We start from the raw sequence: 22,504 nt of genomic DNA, 5'->3' as shown, positions 1-22,504 counted from the left end.
AAAAAAACGGATAGACAAAGATACTAAATAAATAAAAAGCTATACTAACTTGAAAGGCGACCGCCCCCTCTTATCCTTCTTTTCTTCCCCCCCACTTTGAACTCCCAACTCGTATTTCGACATTTCCGCCTCACTCGTAGTACGATGCATGCCGTTCACTTGACCTGCAAGAATGAGACTTGAGTAATAGAGCATAAGGTGCAAATTACAATGGGGTTACGTGGTTATGTGGAAAGTTAGGGTAGGAAGATAGTTTTTGAGGATGAATCGGCATATGTAAATGTAACAATTTACTGGTATTGAAAAAAATTATGACTTTTAATTTAAGTATGATGTTAAAAATTTTTATACAGAAATTAAAATCATGATATGAATAAACAATAGCATAATCCTTACAGAAGAAATTAGAAATACGTTATTATGTTAAATCACATTTAATGTCTGAAAATCGATACCTAAAATGCTACATTAAACGTTATTTGAATGTTTTTTTTCTTTGCGATGCAGAATTATAGGAGTGAGTCAAATATTATTTTGTCATCGTATTTTTTCCCATTGAAAGCAACTGAAGCCAATGGATAAATGATAACAGGTAATAACCGTGTCAGTAACCTCAATATTATAGAACATTCGGCGGTTGTATTATGAATGTTAAAGTTCTCTGTGGAGTTGCATAATGAATATTTCACTTCTGAGTCTAGTGTCATATAGTAACATTAAAAAGTATGGCAGGGTAATTTGCCAGTAACTGGCCGCCCTAAACTAAAAATGAATTCTATTCTCCTATAAACAGAATTCATTTTAGTATAAGGCGGCTAGTTATTGAAGGGTGGCCAGTTATTGTAACCTTATACTAAAATGAATTCTGTTTATAGGAGAATAGAATTCATTTTTAGTTTAGGGCGGCCAGTTACTGGCTATAGTTCGTTTTTTTTAGCATTAGAAAGAACTCCACAGAAGCAAGCGTGCAGTTTTTATCAGGCTCTTTAATTGTTAATAATTATTGAATTATCTAATGTAGCATGGTCAATACATATAATTTACTTCAAATTATTACCGCTAAAAGTGCCGGATTTGGAACCACAAGCTTACTTCTGCGAAGTTCTTTCTAATGCTAAAAAAACGGACTATTACCGTAATGTCTGAAAATCAATAACGAAAATGCTATGTATATGTAGGTGGTTGTCTCTGTGAAGTTGCATAATGAATATTTTAACTTCTGTTAGAGTCATATAGTAACATTAAAAAGTATGACATCGCATTGATCTATGAGACCCTTAAAAGATTATACGACATAAATGATTTGTGACGTCCCACAGGTAAAGGTACCTTATGGCGGTTGGCGCTTACGCTATTATTAACGACGCTCCAATACTATTGGGGTGCTATGCGACGTAAGCGCCAGCTGCCATAAGGTGCCTTTTCCAGTGGAACATAACATTTCCTCAATATTATAGAACATTCGGCGGTTGTATTATAAATGTTATAGTTCTCTGTGGAGTTGCATAATGAATATTTCACTTCTGTTAGTCTAGTGTCATATATAGTAACATTAAAAAGTATGACATTACATTGATTTATAAGATTATACGATAAATATGATTTTATTTTAATTGTAGACCTGGTTGTAAATTGTAATTCTGTATAGTGACGTTTCTCCCGACTGAGCCTTTTCGGGGAGGGCGGGAGGGCAGCCGCTTCAGGTTCAGTTTGGGCTCGTCGGCTTCGTCGTAGTGGAGACCTTGGGTGGGGTAAATAAGGGTAAATTATAGGGTAACACAGGGTAAACAAAAAAATACCAATTAAATGTAGAAACAAATCATAGAGGTTAAGTACGAGTAAGTGCAGTTTGGGATAGGGTAAAAAACACGCTCAGGTATATTAAGAGATTATGTCTATTTTTTATTGACATTAAAAAGGTAAATAAACGGTAGCAAAGGATTAATGGAAACTGAATAAAAATATAATAATATATTTTTTTAGATCGATATACTTCCTAAAAACTGTGGATTTAATTTAGACTTTTAAGAAAATATCACGTTTACTATGGTTATTATTATTCACTACAACGGGACTTAATCGCGTAAAAATAAGTTTTAAATTTATCTCCGATTTTAACAAGACCAAGTGCGGGTAGTTCGAAAACTCGCGCGGCTAGAAGATGTTGATGTCTTTAGCCAGTCGTCTCCGAGGCCACGGGGACAACGCCGTCCTCGAAATGTCGAAGGTTGTAAATTTAATTGTATTTTATAAAACCGTGATATAATAGAGAGCTTTTCAGTCAAGTACCGTGTTTAGGCAACGAAGCTTGCTGAGTTGCCTAAGTAAGGTACGAGATTGAAATGAATTATTATAGTTGAGTTGGGAGCCGGTACATTAAAAGTACCCAAATGCAGTTTGGTATAAGAAATCTTAATTCAAGAATTACAGTCGACGAGTAGAAAAAACATATTTTTACGCGGTTAAGTCCCGTTGTAGTGAATAAGAATGAGTAAAAATCTTGAAAGTTTGTGGTTTACAGTGGTATTTTGTCCCTGCAAATTATATGCAGGATTTGCTTAGGCGAACAGTACTTCATTTGTAACTTTAAAACTCTTAACATACCTTTGATATCGTTCATAGTGAATCCGCTGCGCATGATCTGATCGATGTGCGCCGGCATCTGCGCCTCCGCGGCTTCCTTCATCAGCATCTGCTGACGTTCCTTGATCTCCACCCAGCGGCGGGCTTTCTCTTGCTCGCTGTAATAATTATATTCATCAGTAAAACAATAAAATCAGTCCAAAATGTACGATTCACATCGACCTGCAAGCAGGCAGTCTTAGTTAGTAGTAGGGCCATTTCTTAAAATAAATATTACATTTACAAAACATGTAATGGTTTTTAGGGTTCCGTACCCAAAGGGTAATACGGGACCCTATTACTAAGACTCTGCTGTCCGTCCGTCTGTCACCAGGCTGTATCTCACAAACCGTGATAGTTAGATAGACAGTTGAAATTTTCACAGATGATGTATTTCTGTTGCCGCTATAACAACAAATACTAAAAATAGAAGTAGAAGAAAATAAAGATTTAAGTGGGGCTCCCATACAACAAACGTGATTTTTGACCGATGTTAAGCAACGTCGGGCAGGGTCAGTACTTGGATGGGTGAAAGTTTTTTTTTGCCTTTTTTGCATTATGGTACGGAACCCTTCGTGCGCGAGTCCAACTCGCACTTGCCCGGTTTATTTAGCTATAAATAGATTTAGTATTAATTGATATTATAAACAACATTAAAACAGAACGTACTCGATAAATTGCGCATGACAGATGACAGGCAGCGACATCCTCAAGAACTCCCAGTTCGCTTTCTCCATGGTCTCGAACGTGTTGTGCGATATTTTCAAACATGGCGGCGTATCTGAAAACAAATTGTTAAGTTACTAGTGTAATTTATGTATGTATTAGGGGTCATCCATTAATTACGTCACACGAATTTCTAGGTTTTTTGACCCCTCCCCCCCTCCTTGTCACACTTGGTCACATTTGGCAAACCCCTCCCCCCTAGTGTGACGTCACATTTTTTCTACGAAATCGCCAAATCGAATTAAGTGAGTACCTAAGTATTATTAATATTTATTTATTTATTAATATTTATTATCAAAATATTTTTGACGATATAAATATTAGTAATTTTCTAACCTAAAACTGCTTAGGAAAGAAAATTAAACGAATAATAACGATTATCGTTTTAAAAACTTGTTATTTAAATGTACACCGAATAAAATAATTTAAATAAATTTTCGGTTACTGATGAAGTTAAAGTGACGTCACAAAGTTTGTGTTCCCCCCTCCCCCATGTCACAATATGTCACATTTTCTTGACCCCCTCCCTCCCCCTAAACGTGTGATGTAATTAATGGATGACCCCTTACATAAATTTATGTATGTATTCCTACCGACTGCGCCATGTAATGTTTAGTAATAAAACCACTTGTTGCTGACACTGCGTTTTATTAGATTAATTTGAAAATAACTTTTACAAATGTGCCTCCAAACAACATCTATCTATGAGTAAATCCAATATGGCTAACCCCAAAGTTACCCAGTTCATTCTTCTTCAACAGCGTCTGTACTTAACAGATGCCGCTCGCTGTCACTGTTACTTCCATATGCATTGGGTCATTATAAACAATCTGTAGTTTGCGTTTCATTACAAGCATACATTATATTACAACTACTAGAGAATGTAGATACTTTTGACGCATTGTCAGGCCCGCTACTTTTGAAACTGACTACAAGCACGGCTCGGCACTGTCGCTCTTAATGTTGGTACGGTTAAGTTACTAAACATATCGAGATAGAGAAGACTGGAACTAAAAATAAGCTTTTGGCAAAAATTTCATTTTTGGTACAAGCTGTTGTCGCTGACTGTACTTTTCTTCCCACAGGCAAGTAATACTCATCGAGACAATTCTAAAAACCCCAAACACAATAAGGTTTCGTTGTTTTATCACAGAGTTCCTATGGCCACCTCCGGTCTCCATCATCAGATCAGCTCAATGACACCATAATATTGCATTGTCACCCGACTTACGTATGTATGCAAAATTTCAGCTCAATCGGAAACCGGGAAGTGGGTCAAATTTAACTTGCAAGATTTGATTACAGACAGACAACGGTCAGGTGAAAGTAAATAAAAGCTTGTAATATACCTGAGCCAGCGGGTATTCTGGTGACGTCTATCCTAGTGTCTATCATCTCGTCGGTGTTTTCGAAGATCGGCTGGTCCTTGGTGTACCAGTGGGTGACGTCCCGCTTCATATTACTGTAAAAAACGCATAAAACTTGTAGTTAGACAGATAGACATTTATAATAGAGTATTATCCTACTAGTCAGTTTCTTATTTAGAACTGTCAAAACGATATTCCAATATGAGATTTATATGAAAACTGCTATAGTGACGTCACGGCCAAATCACCTACTTTTTTAGTTTGATCTCTTTTATAAAATTGAGATTGGTCAAAATATACATGCTATTTAGGTATGTTTTTCTAATAATTATCTGGTGCTTTATTTTATGCATGGTGTGAAGTAATTTACAGGAAACATCCCTATTTTACAAGCTTTTATTTAACTTGCAATATACCCTAGTAAAGTTATAATTGTTAAAGAGTGCTCGAAAACATCTGGATATAAAGCTGTTTTCTAAACCACCTTCGGTTATGCTACTAGATCTATATTAAAACTACATGTATTTATATATATACTAGCTGTGCCCGCGGCTCCGCCCGGGTGGAATTCGGTCTGTTCTATTTCTCTCCGTCTCCCCTGGAGGCGGAACTTGAAGTAAAGTTGACAGATGGATATGCTAGAGGACTGTAGTCCAGATAAAATATTTAACAATTAGGTACCACTAAATAAAACTACACTCCAAAATCAATAGCTTTTTGCGCCCTTATACAAATTTTACACGTGATTTAAACGACAGAGTAGTAGGTGTATATCGGACGATACAGTAAAGTATACGCGCGCGAGCAAAAGCGAAGCGGCTTGCCTGGCTAAAGCGCCACTCACCGTGGTCTTCTTCAGACTCCTGAGGAAAACCACGTGCCCTTTGTAACCTCAATGCGTTGCGAGACTTTCGCTAATCATTCGATTTTTTTGGGGAAGGCATGGTAATGCGTATAAAATTCGAGTCCCAAATCGTTTGACTTCGCAAACGACCAATGCCGGATTAAGATATTTTGATGCCCTAAGCATTTCTAGACCATGGTGCCCCCCTCCCCTAGGGTCGTCAAGATTATATTGATTTTTTTTTTGGTCAATTGAGTGACGTTCATTGCCGCATTAGAGCTGGATATGGAAATCAGTCACATCATTTTATCACGAAAATTGACAGTCCTGCAGCAATAACGTTGCAACAGAGTAATGCTGCTGCAGTCGCCACCTGAATATCACCTTTATCATATCTAAGAATGTAATTGAAAACGCGAGCGAGCGAGCGGGAAAATTTTTCGATATAAAAACGCAATTTAATAGACAGTTGTACGTTTTTACTTTTAGTATAGAAATCAGACACATCATTATATCACGAAAATTGACAGTACTGCAGCAGTAACGTTGCAACAGAGTACTATTTTCGATGTAAAAAACGCAATTTGATAGACAGTTGTACATTTTTACTTTTAGTCCCAACCAGGCGCGAATCCAGGATTTCATACAGAGAAGGGATGTGACAGTTTTCTATCAGCCTAGCTTGGCATAGGGCTCGATATTTAAGGGTCTCAGCGACGTTGTTTTCATACAGAAAAGATGCAAGAAAGCAGAGCTTGGAATTGACCAAGTGAATTGTATTGGCGAAATGTGAGCAAGGCAGAAGGCCCAGCTGCGAAAGAGGAAAGCTTGGATTTGCATCCACGCCCAAGTGTAATTAAGGCAGAAGATCAACTTTGCCGTAAGGGAGAATGCCTTGCATAAGACCTCACGCCGAACTGCAAAAGAGTGGCTTGAAATCGAATCTATGCATGTAATCACGACTCTTCTACTGCTCGCTCTTTGGCTTCACTCGAAAGCGCTACTTGATAGGATGCTTTTAGTTTTGGGCTTTCACGGGGCCCCTGAGACCTAACTGCCAAAATGTTATCACTTTGACAGGATCGCGGCTAAGTATCAACTCGCCTTGGCCGGCAAATCTGCCGTGCAAGAGAGCAAAATTCGCTATAAAATCGGTAACCTATGTCGAAAAAATCGGCTGGCCGCAAGCCCGCAAGCAAGATCCTTTCCATGACTTTAAGGGCGTCCGCGTAAGGTCAAACCGAATGCCTACGTTGTAAATTTTCATACGTACCCTCACTCTCTTACTTTTAGTATGGAAATCAGTCATATCATTTTATGACGAAAATTGACAGTAACGTTGCAACAGAGTAATGCTGCTGCAGTTGCCAACCGAATATCACCTTTATCATATCATAGAATGGTGAAAACGCGAGCGAAGCGAGCGCGAAAATTTTTCGATATAAAAAACGCCATTTGTTAGACAGTTGTACACTTTTAGGGTTTTCCGTACCCAAAAGGTAAAACGGGACCCTATTACTAATACTTCGCTGTCCGTCCGCCCGTCTGTCACCAGGCTGTATCTCACGAACCGTGATAGCTAGACAGTTGAAATTTTCACAGATGATGTATGTCTGTTGCCGCTATAATAACAAATACTAAAAACTGAATAAAATAAAGATTTATGTGAGGCTCCCATACAACAAACGTGATTTTAGACCGTAGTTAAGCAACGTCGGGCGGGGTCAAGTACTTGGATGGGGGACCGTTTTATTTTTGCCTGTTTTTGCATTATGGTACGGAACCCTTCGTGCGCGTGTCCGACTCGCACTTGCCCGGTTTTTCACTTTTAGTTCCAACCAGGCGCGAAAAAGTTTGCCCCTCCTTCCTAAGTAGCGCCATAAGATTCAGGGGCAAACTTAAATCAAGCGAGTATTGTGGCTACCCCTCCTTATATGGGTTGAATTTTTATAGCCTATAACCTGGCCGGAGATTTTCTCGACAGATTAGTAAAGTTTTCATCAAAATCCGTTCAGCCGTTTTCACGTGATGCGCGTTGAAATAAACAGACAAACAGATAAACATATAAACAGATAAACAGACAAACAGACAAAAATTCTAAAAACTGTTGGAACGTGTTCTGTTATCGATTCTAAGTATCCCCAGCCAACTTTTTTTCAAATATCTTCCATGTACAGACTTTCGACCGTCTACAGCTTTATTATATGTATAGATAGATATAGTTACTTACACGCAGAAGGGTTCGTAGCCTTCTTGCAGACCGCACATAGTGAAAAACTTCAGAGAGTTTACGTCCTGTCCATATGTCAATCTGAAAGCAAGTAAATAGTAAGTAACAACGTACTTAAATGCATAAACAGATAAATTGAATACCGGATGTGGCCTGTAATATGAGCAAAAAATTAAACTGTAGGCTGTATTTTGCATGCTGACCAAATGTTGGCGAATTCATTGCATGCTGACCAAATGTTGGCGAATTGTCAGCGAATTTTAAAAATAACTTGTGGTTTGATTTTTAATACACTTTAAAGTTTATTCTAAGACGCAATGTATTGCGAATTTTGTTATGTTTAAGGCGTGACAAGCAACGTCAATCACAATGATATGGTGTGGCGGTGGCGTCCATTGAAGATAATATTTATTTTTTATGAAAAATAGGGAGTCTACGTACTTCATATTTTTTAAAAGTTGTTGAACAAAAGTGTCATCGTTTGAGGAGTACAATCTATGTTTTAATTATTTGCTCGTGTTACAGACCACACCCGGTATAATATCTGAACAGTTATTTGTTTCAAAGTTGTTCAACAAAATTTTTAGATTTTATTGCAATTAAAATTGAATACTTTTTTTTAAATTATTTGTTATAATATAGTTATAATCATACGTCGGACTATAGGGGGCAGTTTGAGGGCAAGGTAAGGTTAACAAAAAAATCTTAACTTACGAGTATCATAATGTACCTTGTATTTGTAACATAGCCGTGTTCATAGAACTTGACATGCCCAGTTAACTCATTTGTTTTGTTCCTTTCTCACAGCTGCAATAGGCATGTTGACAAGTTTTTAGAACTGTATTCATTTTATAGATAGACACGTAATTATTACAAAAAAATATATTTAAAATTTTTATTCATTAATTTTAAATACTAAATAGAGCTTATAATTAGTTTAGTGTTTAAAGTTTGAGCCTAAACGCTCTAAGCTGTCACGTGACGTCACGAACAGATAAATAAACAAACTGCTGCCAAAATGTCAGTCCTAGCGTAGAACAAAAGCTGTAGTATTTAATTTATCTCTCTTTCTAAAAGATCAGTATTACGTAAATATATAAGCTAAAATAATGAATAACAAGTTTTACATGTCTTATGCAGTGCCTATCTGTAAAAGAACAACAATCAAGACCCTAGAGTATAAAAAAATATATTTGTTACATGATACTTACGTTGCAGTTACGAATTTTGACTTGAATGATATTGTTACTTGCGAACTATATGTATACATATTACGTTCAGCGATGATAAAACCATTTCAAAAATGAATCACAATAACTAATTTCACACAAAAATACTTACAGTTACAATTTAAGATGAATTATTATGATACAACTAAAATTGTGAGTGCAAATATAGTGGCGCAGATATAACTTTTTAATTTATTTATTTTTTGTTTCCGACAGCCAACATGGCAATGATAGTTCCATTCAGCCAAATTATTAAAAAGATTTTGGTGAAATATCGTATTATATAACATTTTATTTATTTAATAACTAATAAATATATATTTTATATCATGTCATAATATTTTTTGTACGTAATAAATGTCTATTGTCGAAATAAAAAATACATACACTGTTTGAACATCCAAACTCTTTGGCGGTGTCCTATGGATTACGGTCAGGTTTGACGACTAGTCTGTGGTGTTTCTCATGTCATGACGTCACGCGCTCCGATTGGCGTTTGCAGTCACGTGATACTGGGCATTATTTTAAATACTTTTGACTATTTTTAATTAATTAATTACGCATATTTACACTTACACAATATGATTTTCAGCATTCTAATATTCCCTGCTATGGTAAAAACATAACATGTTATATATTTGCGATTCATGTCAACATGCCTATTGTCTGAGTGACGGATAAAGCCAAACGAACTTTTTCGCCATTTTGACTTATGTGTAGTTCAAGTACGTTTACAAATAACGCAGTTAGTTGCTATGATATTTGGAATTTCACATTATAAATACTAGGTACCAAATACTAAGTACAAATACTCGAAAGTGAATTGATTGATTTGCGAACCTTACCTATCATTCTGACATGCCACGAAAATGCCCGCTGGAGTCCGACGTATGGTTATAATACAAGTGCGGAAAAGAGGGAATTCGAAATGAGTGGCGATAAATTAAAATACGACAGAAGGGAGTGTTTTAAATCGATACAAGTAGCGAATGACCCATTCGCACGTGTATCTTACAACGTTTTACAGTACATATGTGGCCCTTTTAAACTTTTGACATACGCACGAAAAGTGCTATTTAAGAGTGACATTCCATTTCCAACTGCAGCTGCAATACTGTTCATTTTACTATGGAAACGCGTCGCTGTCATTGTCAATTTCCATAGTAAAATGAACAATATTGCAGCTGCAGTTGGAAATGGAATGTCACTTTTACGCACTAGTGCGGGAAAAATGGGCTATATGTACAGTACAATAATTTTTTTCTTGATGTCCTTTAAAACGGACACTATATTGTTCTTTTAGTTTATGGTGTCATAAGGATCCCATTAGGTCTTCATTTTAATTAAAACTGGCAGTGTGGTACTTTACGCCTGAAAACGTAACATAATTTAATATTTTTCAGGTATACCTTGCTTTCTGTCCCACTCCGAGCGTGCAAGCCGGCACGAAGTTATCGCCTTGCACGTCAGCGAACGTAGTTTCACCACCCAGCGCGTCCATTAAAAGCTCGCCATTCAGCGAAAAACCTGCGTTGATATAAATTATTTGTATATGTTTAAGTTTTTACTTGATATAAAGCTTTAACTATTTTTTGAGATTTTATCATTCAAAAATTCACATCGGGTTTTCGGTCATTTGAAATTATCTCAAATTAATTTTGTAATAGATATTGAATATCCAATCCAATTGATATCCAATTTAGAAAATCAATATACATGTTTTTTAAAGTCGTAAACTGAATTAGGTTGCTTATATTTTATGATACATAGGGTCATTTCGACTAAACTGTCAATATAATAAAAAATATATAAAACTTCTCAAGCGACTTAATAACTAAGAAAGCAGTTATAGCACTGTGTTGAGTTAAAAACAAATGAATTAGTGAAAATCCCAAGCAGGGCGATAAACAATTAAAAATGTTACTAGATTAGCACACAATGATATTAGATAATTAGTTAAAATGTTAAGGGCCGTTACGCTGGACAATAATGTAAAATGTCATGACGATTTTAAAAGGTCATAAGAAACGAACTTAATAAAAAATACAAAACTACCAAATACTGTTAATTCCCTAAAAGGACTGTTTCCAACTAGTACTAATGGCGCAATGAATATATACATTTCTGTTTATCTACTATATTTCTACTGAGCACTGTTGTAAAAGAGCTTTTGTGATGATGTCTACTCGTGCTGTGATCTCTACATGACTATTTAAACACAGCTAGCGTCAAACATATCAGTATAGTTTGTAGCTTCCTAATAGAGCCCGACGGCTAATTCTATTGTCTATTGTTAAGTAAAACCGCACGTGCTACTTATCTGCAAAAAAGGGTATTAATTATTCTATTTGGCACCTGAGCGCGGGCCAGTCCAACGCTAAAAAAAACCAGTGTAGGTGCGCTCTCCGATAACGCGCCTTTGTTACGCATCTCGATGACACATTTTAGACTGGTTCTGTAGCGTTCGACTCGCCGGCACTCAGTAACCGAAGTACTGAGTGCCGGCGAGTTGAACGGATCACACACATCGTAACAAAATATTTATCCATTACCTAGTTCATTTTGAATCTTATTGCAATTTCCGTAGGAGTTGTAATTCAATTACCTGGGTAAAATGAACGAACGATTTTTTATGTAGGTGGTTGTGGCACGTGGCACGAGCGGTTTTACTTAACAATAGACAATAGGATTAGCCGAAGGGCTCTATTAGGAAGCTACAAACTATACTCCTAGTGTAAATTTCATTAGATAGCGTGACGTCACCTACGCGTTTACGTTAAGTGTCCTTTTGTATGTGGTTTTGAGTTTCCAAAACTTCCCGCATAGCGCGTTGTTCAAAATCCCGTACATAAATAGACAACGCAAATACAAACGCTCGTCAAGCTATCGAATGAAATTTACACTAGTGGGTCAGAATAGACAATAACATTGGCGATTTATCATTTAAAGGTGCGACCACACCGCCGCTTAAAAAACGGCGACGGTACGTCACAGTGACGCACCGTTTTTAACGCTACTTAGAACACGGAATCGCAGTGACGCGCGTCGTAAATGTTACGATTTTGACACATGTCTACCTAGTAAAGTCGTAAAGTTTACGGCACGTCACTGAGTTTCCGCACCGTGAATGTATTTTTCACCACACCAGCTCGGATAGGCTTACTTTGCACTTCAAAAACTGATAGCAAATTTGCATTTAATTCACATGTGAGGCAAAGTGATCAAATGCAAATTTTGAGTTGTTTTCTTATGTTTGCTGGTTGAATTGACTTTTGAATAATGATTTTGGATGATAAATATTTAATAATATATTTAGATATATATTTAAGTTACTTTTGTATGATTATTTATGTACCATTAACCTTTTGTATAATAAATAAAATTTACTTTTAATAACATTCATTTGGATTTGATTTGGTTTCATTTTGTTTGATATTTTACATTTAATATTTGCTTCGGGTTGGTGTGGTGAAAAATTTTGTGTTTCACTCGGGGACAAATTTTGTTTAACCCTCATGCTTTAAAACCCTCGCAACACTCAAGATTCCATTTTTCAAACCACGAGCGTAGCGAGCAATGTTAGAATCTTTCGCTGGCTCGGGTATCAATATTAGCACGAGCGGTTAAACAACAACTTTGTCCCCTTGCAAAACAAATAACTATTAAGCAGCGGTGTGGGTGGCACGCAAAAAAATACGACGCGTCACTGCGATTCCGTGCCGTCACCGTTTTTTAAGTAGCAGTGTGGTCGCACCTTAAACCCGACATATTTGATCTAAACTGTAATTTTATAAAAACTCCTGTTACTGTAAGCAAAGCAATGCGGTGGTTTTAATTCGAGTAAAGCGAATTTAGAAATTAAATTTGGAAGCGAGCTTGTAGCTGGTGCGTTTACGAAGGTGTTGTGAAAATTCTCTAAAAATACAAACATAAAATGTGGAATAATAATCAAAATAAATTTAATGAACGAAAATATTTAAGAGCAATTTCATTGATGTTATGACAAGACTAAGAAAAAGGTTTTGTAAACAATGTTATCTAGCATAAATTTACTTATAAATACCGAAAAAAACTACTACCTAAAAATTAGATAAAATCGTTTAGTGTTTCACATACATAAATGTTTTCCTTCGTATTTTCTCGGAAACTTTCGTATTTGTCATACTACTTCAGTCAACCTCAGTACTTTTTGTACAGAGACTGACTGGAATAGCAATTAAAACGTTTCCGTGAAAATACGAAGGAAAATAATTATGCACTTCATATCTACAGACATGACTGAGTATCATCAGATGTATAAATAAAATATAAAAATGTCCTTAATAATGGACATCTAGAAAATTTCCGCAGCAACTTCGCAAAAACGCAACTTTACGGCTCAGCCACGACATTACGCGACTGGCGACAGCGGCAGCGACAACCACCCGATCGCTGTGTCACGCTCCAACCTATGGTTATCGCTGCCGCCGCATTGACGTATAATATCTGGGGACGGGCTAATGGGGCACTAAAAATGGTACTAGTTCAACGGTGCTACTCAAGAATTCCAGCCAATCGTGCAGTCTAATGCAACTAGTTGCGAACAATAGCGCGCGTAATGTGAACTCATCAACCACTCGCGCGCGTGATGCGAACTCATCAACCAATCGCGTTGTAGTGATGTCACATCGCTGTACTGGCTCCTGTCATGCTCATTATTATTGCCCGTAAAGACAGTCCCTGGATATCTATGTCAATGTGCCGCCGTCGCAAGTCGCTCAATGTCAACAGCCGTTAACGGCTTCAACGTACTTATCGTCTTATCGATCAGATCTAGGAACACGCCGACCACGTCACCCACCGCCCATTGCTTGCCAAACGATTCCGTACTACCGCTGTATACTTTTTCCTCCTTGAAATAACAAATTAATACAAAATAAGACCTATATTCTGATACATAGGCAAAATATAACACAAGTTGAACATGTAGGTAGAGTTAAACCAAGAAAAAGTCTGCAGAGTTTTTGACTGCACACGCAGTGCAGGTGTTATTTTAACACTGGCACTGCGTGTGCTGTGAAAATCTCTGCAGACTTTTTTGGTCTAACTCTACACACGTAAATATATCTCGTATCGAAGGTATGTTGGAAGGTGTTTATAATTGTTCTTTGTCGCCCTAACCAAAAGGTACGTTTAGAAAATAAAGACATATATAGAACAATATTTCAGCTACACTTTCAAATAGGGAATAGTAAGACCTAACCAACCAGGTGCACCTATCGTTTCGTCTACAATGAAAACAATTAATTTTTATGAACGAAATATAAGATTTAAAGTAACGATTTGTAAATGTGTTAACACTTTTATGACTAAATTTGTGCTTTATTGATAATGACCTTGACTGTGCTTTTTGCACTTAACCAAATAATTGTTGCAGATACATTGGAAAAGGTAATTAAGCCAGGGATATAAATCTTAATTCACACTCCACTGACATACTACTCTAAGGTTGTATAAAATAGTTTTTGCCCACAGCTACTCTAAATATTCGGATAAATAAATAATTTCACATAGGATAGAAAAACAACACAGAATACATATAAAACAAGAGGGATGTAACATTACGATTTTATTGACAAGTATTGTTACCACAAGTACACATTTATTCATAAAAGATGTTTCTCTGATGGCAAGCACCTACATGTAATTTTGATTATGATGTCCGTTAAAAAGGACATCTGAATGCAATTTATTCTTGCCAGTAAAATTCGGCCTGCCAAAAAGGATTTAGGTCAAAAGGTTCTACTACCATGTTTTTTGATGTTTTTAAATGATATCAGAGAAACATCGCTGGCGTCTATAAGCCACTCACTAATAGTTTGGTCGAGTACATCTAGGAAGCAGCCAACGATGTCTCCAACTTTGAACTGCTGTCCAAAACTGTCGTTCGATCCGCCGTGCACTTTAACGCACTGCGTTAGACAATCAACATTGTTACATTTGACAGGTGTGTGTGATTTTTGTTCGTTTTTTGACCATTACATGACATTTTCAAGGATTACTGATTTTTCTAAAATAGTATTGATGACGTAGGTATACTGGGAATACCGACGTTGAGTGTCAAAAACTACTGTAAAATATTTTTTAAACTGCTTTTTTTAATAAAAAAACCTATGCTCATTTCTGATGTTCATTTATTTATTTCTCAAGAAAAATAACGGGTATCCTAAAATTTACTTTAAAGTATACCAAAGAAATTTCTGAAAACAAAGTATCACAAATTAAAACCATAATAAGAATAAAGGATATATAATACGGTACACTGTACCAGTGGAAACACTCTGAATATAAGAAATAATTTGCATATTTCAAATAACTTTTACTAAATTAATATATCGAACATTGCTCCCTTTTGTAAACGTATCAATATGTACCATATGAAGGACATCTGAACTTACATTATATCCGTCGAATGCCCAGGAGTTCTCATCTTGGCCCAGCATCATACCGGGAGCCATGTCAGCGTGTGCCCAACCAACCTATTTGAAAATAGTTACGAGTAAGAAAAGTTCTTGTAAAATAAAATATAATAAGTAACTTTACTACTTAATAGTTGAAAGTATAATCGAGTCGCTTAACTTCAAACTCGGCTAAATCCATCTGTCAGATTATGCGATTTTGGTATTAAGAAAACGTAATAGGGTAGATATTTGCTGAGAGGGTCCAATGGATTTACCCGAGTTTGAAGTTAAGCGACACAATCGTAGTTTGTTACAAATAACATCACAACAGAAATGTAAAAAATAGTCTCGATATCTATTCTGATTATACTCTCGCATCGATTCCGTTGTTACGACAGTTCTTTTTTATACGGAGAATAGATATATAGAATAGCGAATAAATTTTACGTAAAATTTATTTAAAAATTTAAGTACCTATATAGGTATATTTTTCATACAAATAAACCGGTATTCAATTTCGGTATCTTAGTTGTTTATGTATGTTTTTGCACTTAATTTAGCTAATCTGATCAATCATTATCCTTACTATTCTATAATATCAAAGAAATAATGTGAAAGCTATGAGATATTTTGATTTTTAGTTATACTGGTAACGGTTTAAAAGTATAAAGTAATTATTCAATTATTTTTAAATTAAGCCCAACTAATAGAAACATGAAGGAACTATCATAGGGTCTTCCATTCGACACGAGAAGGCTTTTAAAATCACGCACCCGCATGGGCCCAGCCGTGAGTATCTCGAACTCGAAGTACCACTTGCCAGAACCAACGGCGTAGTTTTTCTCGGCTCTGTATGTTCGGAAGTCGGCTTGTTTCTGCTTCGAAGCCTCCAGCAAGAGAGCTGTAAGGAAAAAAAACGCTTTTTAGGGTTCCGTGTCCAAAGGGTAAAAACAGGACCCTCTGTCCGTCTATCTGTCTGTCACCAGGCTGTATCTCATGAACCGTGATAGCTATAGACAGTTGAAATTTTCACAGATGATGTATTTCTGTTGCCGCTATAACAACAAATACTAAAAACAAGATAAAGTAATTATTTAAGTGGGGCTCACATACAACAAACGTGTTTTTTTGCCGTTTTTCCCTTTCCTGCTGTGCCTTCCGTTTTTTCCTTGAACCCTTCTTGCGCGAGTCCGACTCGCACTTGGCCGGTTTATTTATAGAAATAGTAATAAAAACTCAGACAGTAGGCTTAACAAAGCTTGTTTTAGGGGTACTAAATGACACTTGTATAATACTTCAACACATATCTAGAGAGCATTAATAACTCATGTATAGTGTGTAGCTTTCAAATAGAGCTCGACGGCTAATCCTATTGTCTATTGTTAAGTAAAACCGCTCGTGCCACGTGCCACAACCACCTGCATAAAAAATACGTACTTCGGTTACTGAGTGCCGGCGAGTCGAACGCTACAGAACCAATCTAAAATGTGTCATCGAGATGCGTAACAAAGGCGCGTTATCGGAGAGCGCACCTACACTGGTTTTTTGAGCGTTGGACTAGCCCGCGCTCAGGTGCCAAATAGAATAATGAAGACCCTTTTTTGCAGGTAAGTAGCACGTGCGGTTTTACTTAACAATAGACAATAGGATTAGCCGTCGAGCTTTGTTTGAAAGCTACACACTATACCTACAAATATTTATGCTCACATGACACAAATAAATGTCCTTACCGAATCAGGGTGCCTAGCCAACTTGTCAGTCGTTTACGCTCCGTAGCGAACGAAACGCCAATGTCTCTGTCCCACTAATATCGAAGAGTTAACGATTGGCATGTTGGCTAAGTACCCAGGACCTTTAAGCTATGAAGGTTATTAAATACGTCTATATTTGCAAATAATCTCTGAACTTCTCACCTTCGTGTTGTTCACCAGTCGGCGGGTCCAACATATATCCATACACGAGCAGCGTACGGACAGTTTCGGACGCGGTGTCACGATTAGCTTTCTTGATTGCGTCGTCGACTTTCGGATACGGCACCAAGTGGGGAGACCGGTGCATGTCGGGATCCTGCGTGGAATAAAATTATGATGTGCTTTATAAGGAACTTGTTATAGTTTATAGCGTTGGCCCTACGCTACTGGAGAGCTTAAATAAGTAAATATTCTTTACAGTACAATTAGTCCTATTTTCTCGCACTAGTGCATAAAATAGCACTTTTCGTGCGTATGTCAAAAGTTTAAAGGGCCGTATGTACTGTAAAACGTTGTACAGTACAAGTGCGAATAGGTAATTTCCTCTTTTTCGCACTTGTATCGTAAATAACTATTATTACACCACACAGAAAACGATTTTTTAAAAACAAATTAACAATATTAATATAGGTAGCATCAGGCGGTCATATCGAATTTAAGCTGTTGTGACACATACTAACATTGAATAATTTTACGGTTTAGACTCTGTGTTCTCTCGGCGCGCGCGCAGCGTGCGACGCGGCGAGCCGCAGTACGCGATACACGGCCGTCGTGACCGCTGCTCGCACTGTTAGTGCTTGAGGAAGGAGACCTAGGCTCTCCGAAACATGTCGCGCGAGTGACTAAAAACAAGTGAGTCTAAACCGTAAAATTATTCAAGGCGGTCTTATCGATGAAATAAAGGTAACACAAATTAATCTTCGGCAAATCTTCTTTCTTCTACAGTTGATGTCTACAAACCCAATGTGCTGTGACCCTCACACCTAGTAGTACTTCATCGATACTAAGTGTGACTGTCCCAGCCACCGAATTTAAGATCGTTGTGGCCTCTTGCCTCTTCAGTCTTCTTGTACTAATGGAATGGAACGTTTCCAAAATTAGAATATTGTACAGTCGCCATCAGATATATCGGAGCGGCCTAGGTGCTCACAATATCTGAACACGCACTCTAACGCCCTGACAATAGAGGCGTGTTCAGATATTTGTGAGCACTTTGGCTGTTCCGATATATCTGATGGCGACTCTATAAGAAATGAAATGTTCTACTTTCAATATTAAAACTTCCTTAAATACTAGTGTTTTTTTTTTTGAAAAATCCGTATATCTTTTTGGAAACCTTCCGACATTTGTACAATTGTCAGCAGGAGCAAAGAAAGCAGGTAAATAGATACACAAATGAAACCATAGGAAAGTATAATGAGTAATAAATCACTTTCCATAAATGTCATTCATAGACGTCATCAGTATTTTAGTTGACTAAAGGGGCCCACTGATTAACAGTCAGCCGGAAGGTATCGGCCTGTCAGTTGTTCGGAACTGTCAAAATTTTATTCTAACTTGCCTGTCGGCCGATACCGTCCGGCGGACTGTTAATCAGTGGGCCCCTTAAAAGTTCAATTTGCTCACATATCAATTGTCATCGAAATAATTAGCGTTGCTTGTCGAAGTATTTGGCGATTATAACATACATCAACAATTAAGTAGGACTATCAAGGTACAAGATCCTCTTTGGGTCACGGAGCCAGTGATGTATGTGATGTATGTATGTATCAAGGTACCAACCTCATTGAGACCATAAGTCCATCCTTGCTGAATGCGCTCCCTGGCCCAAAGATTGTGTGTGTTTTCGGCCAGCTGGTCGACCAGTTCGTCCATCTTCGGACTAAGTGTGACTGATACCAACCTCATTGAGACCATAAGTAAACCCCTGCTGAATGCGCTCCCTGGCCCAAAGATTGTGGGTGTTTTCGGCCAGCTGGTCGACCAGTTCGTCTATCTTCGGACTAAGTGTGACTGATACCAACCTCATTGAGACCATAAGTCCACCCCTGCTGAATGCGCTCCCTGGCACAAAGATTATGCGTGTTTTCGGCCAGCTGGTCGACCATTTCGTCTATCTTCGGACTAAGTGTGACTGATACCAACCTCATTGAGACCATAAGTAAACCCCTGCTGAATGCGCTCCCTGGCCCAAAGATTGTGGGTGTTTTCGGCCAGCTGGTCGACCAGTTCGTCTATCTTCGGACTAAGTGTGACTGATACCAACCTCATTGAGACCATAAGTCCACCCCTGCTGAATGCGCTCCCTGGCACAAAGATTATGCGTGTTTTCGGCCAGCTGGTCGACCATTTCGTCTATCTTCGGACTAAGTGTGACTGATACCAACCTCATTGAGACCATAAGTCCACCCCTGCTGAATGCGCTCCCTGGCCCAAAGATTGTGTGTGTTTTCGGCCAGCTGGTCGACCAGTTCGTCCATCTTCGGTGTCAGGGTGACAGCGCTCAGGTCTAGAGGTGCTGGTTTGTAGCCGTTTGACTGTAAAAAGTTTTTGGCAAAAATTTCATTTTTGGTACAAGCTTTTATCGCTGACTGTACTTTCTTTACGACAGACAACTAATACTCATCGAGACAATTCTAAAAAACCCAAACACAATTAGGTTGCGTTGTTTCATCACAGAGTTCCTATGGCCAACTCCTGTCTCCATCATCAGATCAGCTCGATGGTACCATAATATTGCATTGTCATGCGATTTATACATGCATGCAAAATTTCAGCTCAATCAGAAACCGGGAAGTGGATCAAATTTAACTTGCAAGATTTGATTACACACAGACAGACAGACAGACAACGGTCAGGTGAAACTAAATAAAAGCTTGTAAAATAAAAAGTTTTTTGAAAAAAATGTAGGTTTTATCACTGACTGTGTTTTTCTTTCAACAGGCATCTAAGCGAGACGATTCTAATAAACCCAAACACAATTAGATCCCTTTGTTTTATTTATTTCAAAATTCCTACGGCCACCTCCTGTGCCCATCATCAGGTCAGCTCAATGCATTGTCACCCAATTTACATATGTAGGTAGGTATATAAATTTTCAGCTTAATTGAATAATGGGAAGAAGGTTTAATTTAGCTTGCAAGATTTGACCCAAACAAATAAACATTTAAAGCTAAATAAAAACTTGTAAAAACCCTACAAAGTATCCTCAAAATATGAATTTGTAAAAGAAACAATAAGTATTGATGTTCTTTTCACAAATTTACCTGCATGAAGGGCTCATTAGGCAGCCTGACGTTTCGGATGCGCGCCGGCGGCTTGTCCAAGCTGATGTAGTAGCCCAGCGCCAAAATTGTCCTGTACCGATATAAAAGGACATTGGTTTAGTAGGCCAAATGGATTTATACATACATACACCATAGACTAGGAATCCCCTAGACCGAGTTTAGAGCAATTATTTCATGCAACCGATGATGCCAAAAATGCGGGGGTGCGCGGGACGAGGTGAGCAAAGTCCCGTGCCGTGATTGGTCCGTTCAAAACACGGACGTCACACAAAGACACTTTCGACTCGAAAATGGAGTAAAGCTACCATATATTTGTGGCAGAGGGGGTAGAGCTACTATGCTCAGTCTGGAGGATGTCTTGTCTGTGAGTAAGCCAAATGGATTTATATCCGAGAGATTTACCAGAAATCAATCAAGAGTTAGGCCAAGAGAAGTCACGATTTTGATAGCACAAGCAGTGCAAGTGTTATTTTAAACGTCAATCTTTTATTAACTTATGACGTATAAATAACACTTGAACTGCGTGTGCTATCAAATCGTTGCAGACTTCTCTTGGTCTAACTCTACATCTAATTAAATAAATAAATAAACTAGTGGCTCTGCGGGCTGTAGACCAATAACTTGTAAACCATCCGTATTACTCAATTATCGATGGTGCATTTCACCATCCCACATTACATGGCGACCCAGCCTCTTACTTAGTTTCTCCTAATTTCTTAATATGAATCCTATACCAGTATATATAAGGTAAAAAGTAGCTTGAGCGACTGAGAAACAACCGAACGGAAGCAAGCGACGTTGGAGTACTTCAATATTAGACCCTACTACATTGAAATAAGATTGAAACTTACTTGAGCGTCTGCACCGCGAGCTGTATATCGTATCGCTTCTCAGCGGCGGGTAGCCTTTCGAAGGGAACCAGGCAGGGATGGATCTTATGGAGGTCTTCGCGTTGATCGCCATACATCCAGCCGGCTTCGATCTGAAATGAGATTTATGGTTATATTTATAAAGTTCAGTTTCGAAGGTCACGACTAATGTAAATTTGGTTATACTTAACAAGTTAAATAGACGCTTTAAAGACTTCTTTTTCAACGACGACGTACAGTCAGCAGCAGAAGTTACTAAGCGGGCGAGGTGTTCAAAATGATCTTGACGCGACATTATTGTTAAGAGAATAAGAGCGTGTCAAGGTATTTTTGAACACCTCGCCCGCCCAGCAACTTCTGCTGCTGACTAAATGTACGTTTTGAAGTTGCAAAAGTCTTACCTTATTCATAGCCCACATTTCGTGAATATTTTCAGCTAATTTGTCCCGGATTTGCTCGACGTACGAAGGCAAGGTAATCTGCAAAAGAACCATTTAATATGTCAGATAGGGTAAATGTATGTTTTGATGAGGGAGGGAGGGAGGGGTTTGACTATTTTCTAGAATTTCTTAAAGCCAATTGCTTTCACTAACACGGGGTTAGCCGGTTAAACCCGAAGTTACCATGGTTATCAGTACAATTTGACACTGGGTTAACGGTTTAAGCGCTTAACCCCGGGTTAGTAGGATGGTGCAAGTGGCGCTGAGCAAGCAAGTCTCGCGCTGAATTTGAAATTATCGTATATTGCATCAAACTCAAACTATCTTAATCTAATTATCAGAGCAATTTATTGATGTTAATATTATTATATAATAACATTGGATTTTTAAACAGATATAATTTAACACTAAGAATTTCACAAAGCGACCGTCAAACAAAAAAAAAAGTCTAGACTTTCTAGAATGAAATCTAAATGTCAGTCATCATTATGTCATATGTTTTCCAATCTAGAAGTCAAAGTAGGATTAAAGGGGGGCAGGTTCGTAAAAATGCAAATGCATATGAATTTCACCTTACCAGGGTTGTATCAATTGGTGTAAGCACAAAAGCCGTATCATCTTGCAACAGAGGCGGGCCAGCTAAAGCACGCTTTGCCAGATTTCCGAAGTAGAAGCAAGGCTTTATGCTCAAACGCTTGC

At 37.8% G+C, this 22,504-nt stretch overlaps 1 protein-coding gene across 1 annotated transcript in view; it reads right to left on the bottom strand.

Annotated features, from left to right (window-relative positions):
• Positions 1-22,504, bottom strand: part of LOC134675917 (ryanodine receptor) — a 196,179-nt gene that overhangs the window by 117,051 nt on the left and 56,624 nt on the right. The window contains exons 21-35 of the mRNA XM_063534261.1: positions 21,767-21,844; positions 21,348-21,478; positions 20,476-20,566; positions 19,597-19,746; positions 17,372-17,525; positions 16,232-16,359; positions 15,456-15,536; positions 14,870-14,969; positions 10,428-10,545; positions 7,790-7,870; positions 4,698-4,810; positions 3,292-3,403; positions 2,605-2,741; positions 1,622-1,741; positions 50-164 (exon numbers count right to left, since the gene is read on the bottom strand). Coding sequence (XP_063390331.1) covers positions 50-164; positions 1,622-1,741; positions 2,605-2,741; positions 3,292-3,403; positions 4,698-4,810; positions 7,790-7,870; positions 10,428-10,545; positions 14,870-14,969; positions 15,456-15,536; positions 16,232-16,359; positions 17,372-17,525; positions 19,597-19,746; positions 20,476-20,566; positions 21,348-21,478; positions 21,767-21,844 — 1,709 coding nt within the window. The remainder of the gene's footprint in view (positions 1-49; positions 165-1,621; positions 1,742-2,604; positions 2,742-3,291; positions 3,404-4,697; positions 4,811-7,789; positions 7,871-10,427; positions 10,546-14,869; positions 14,970-15,455; positions 15,537-16,231; positions 16,360-17,371; positions 17,526-19,596; positions 19,747-20,475; positions 20,567-21,347; positions 21,479-21,766; positions 21,845-22,504) is intronic.

The sequence above is a fragment of the Cydia fagiglandana genome, chromosome 23 (assembly GCF_963556715.1).
Source record: "Cydia fagiglandana chromosome 23, ilCydFagi1.1, whole genome shotgun sequence".
NCBI lineage: Eukaryota > Metazoa > Arthropoda > Insecta > Lepidoptera > Tortricidae > Cydia > Cydia fagiglandana.
The sequence above is the reverse complement of the archived record's forward strand: the minus strand, read 5'-3'. Positions and strand labels throughout refer to the sequence as shown.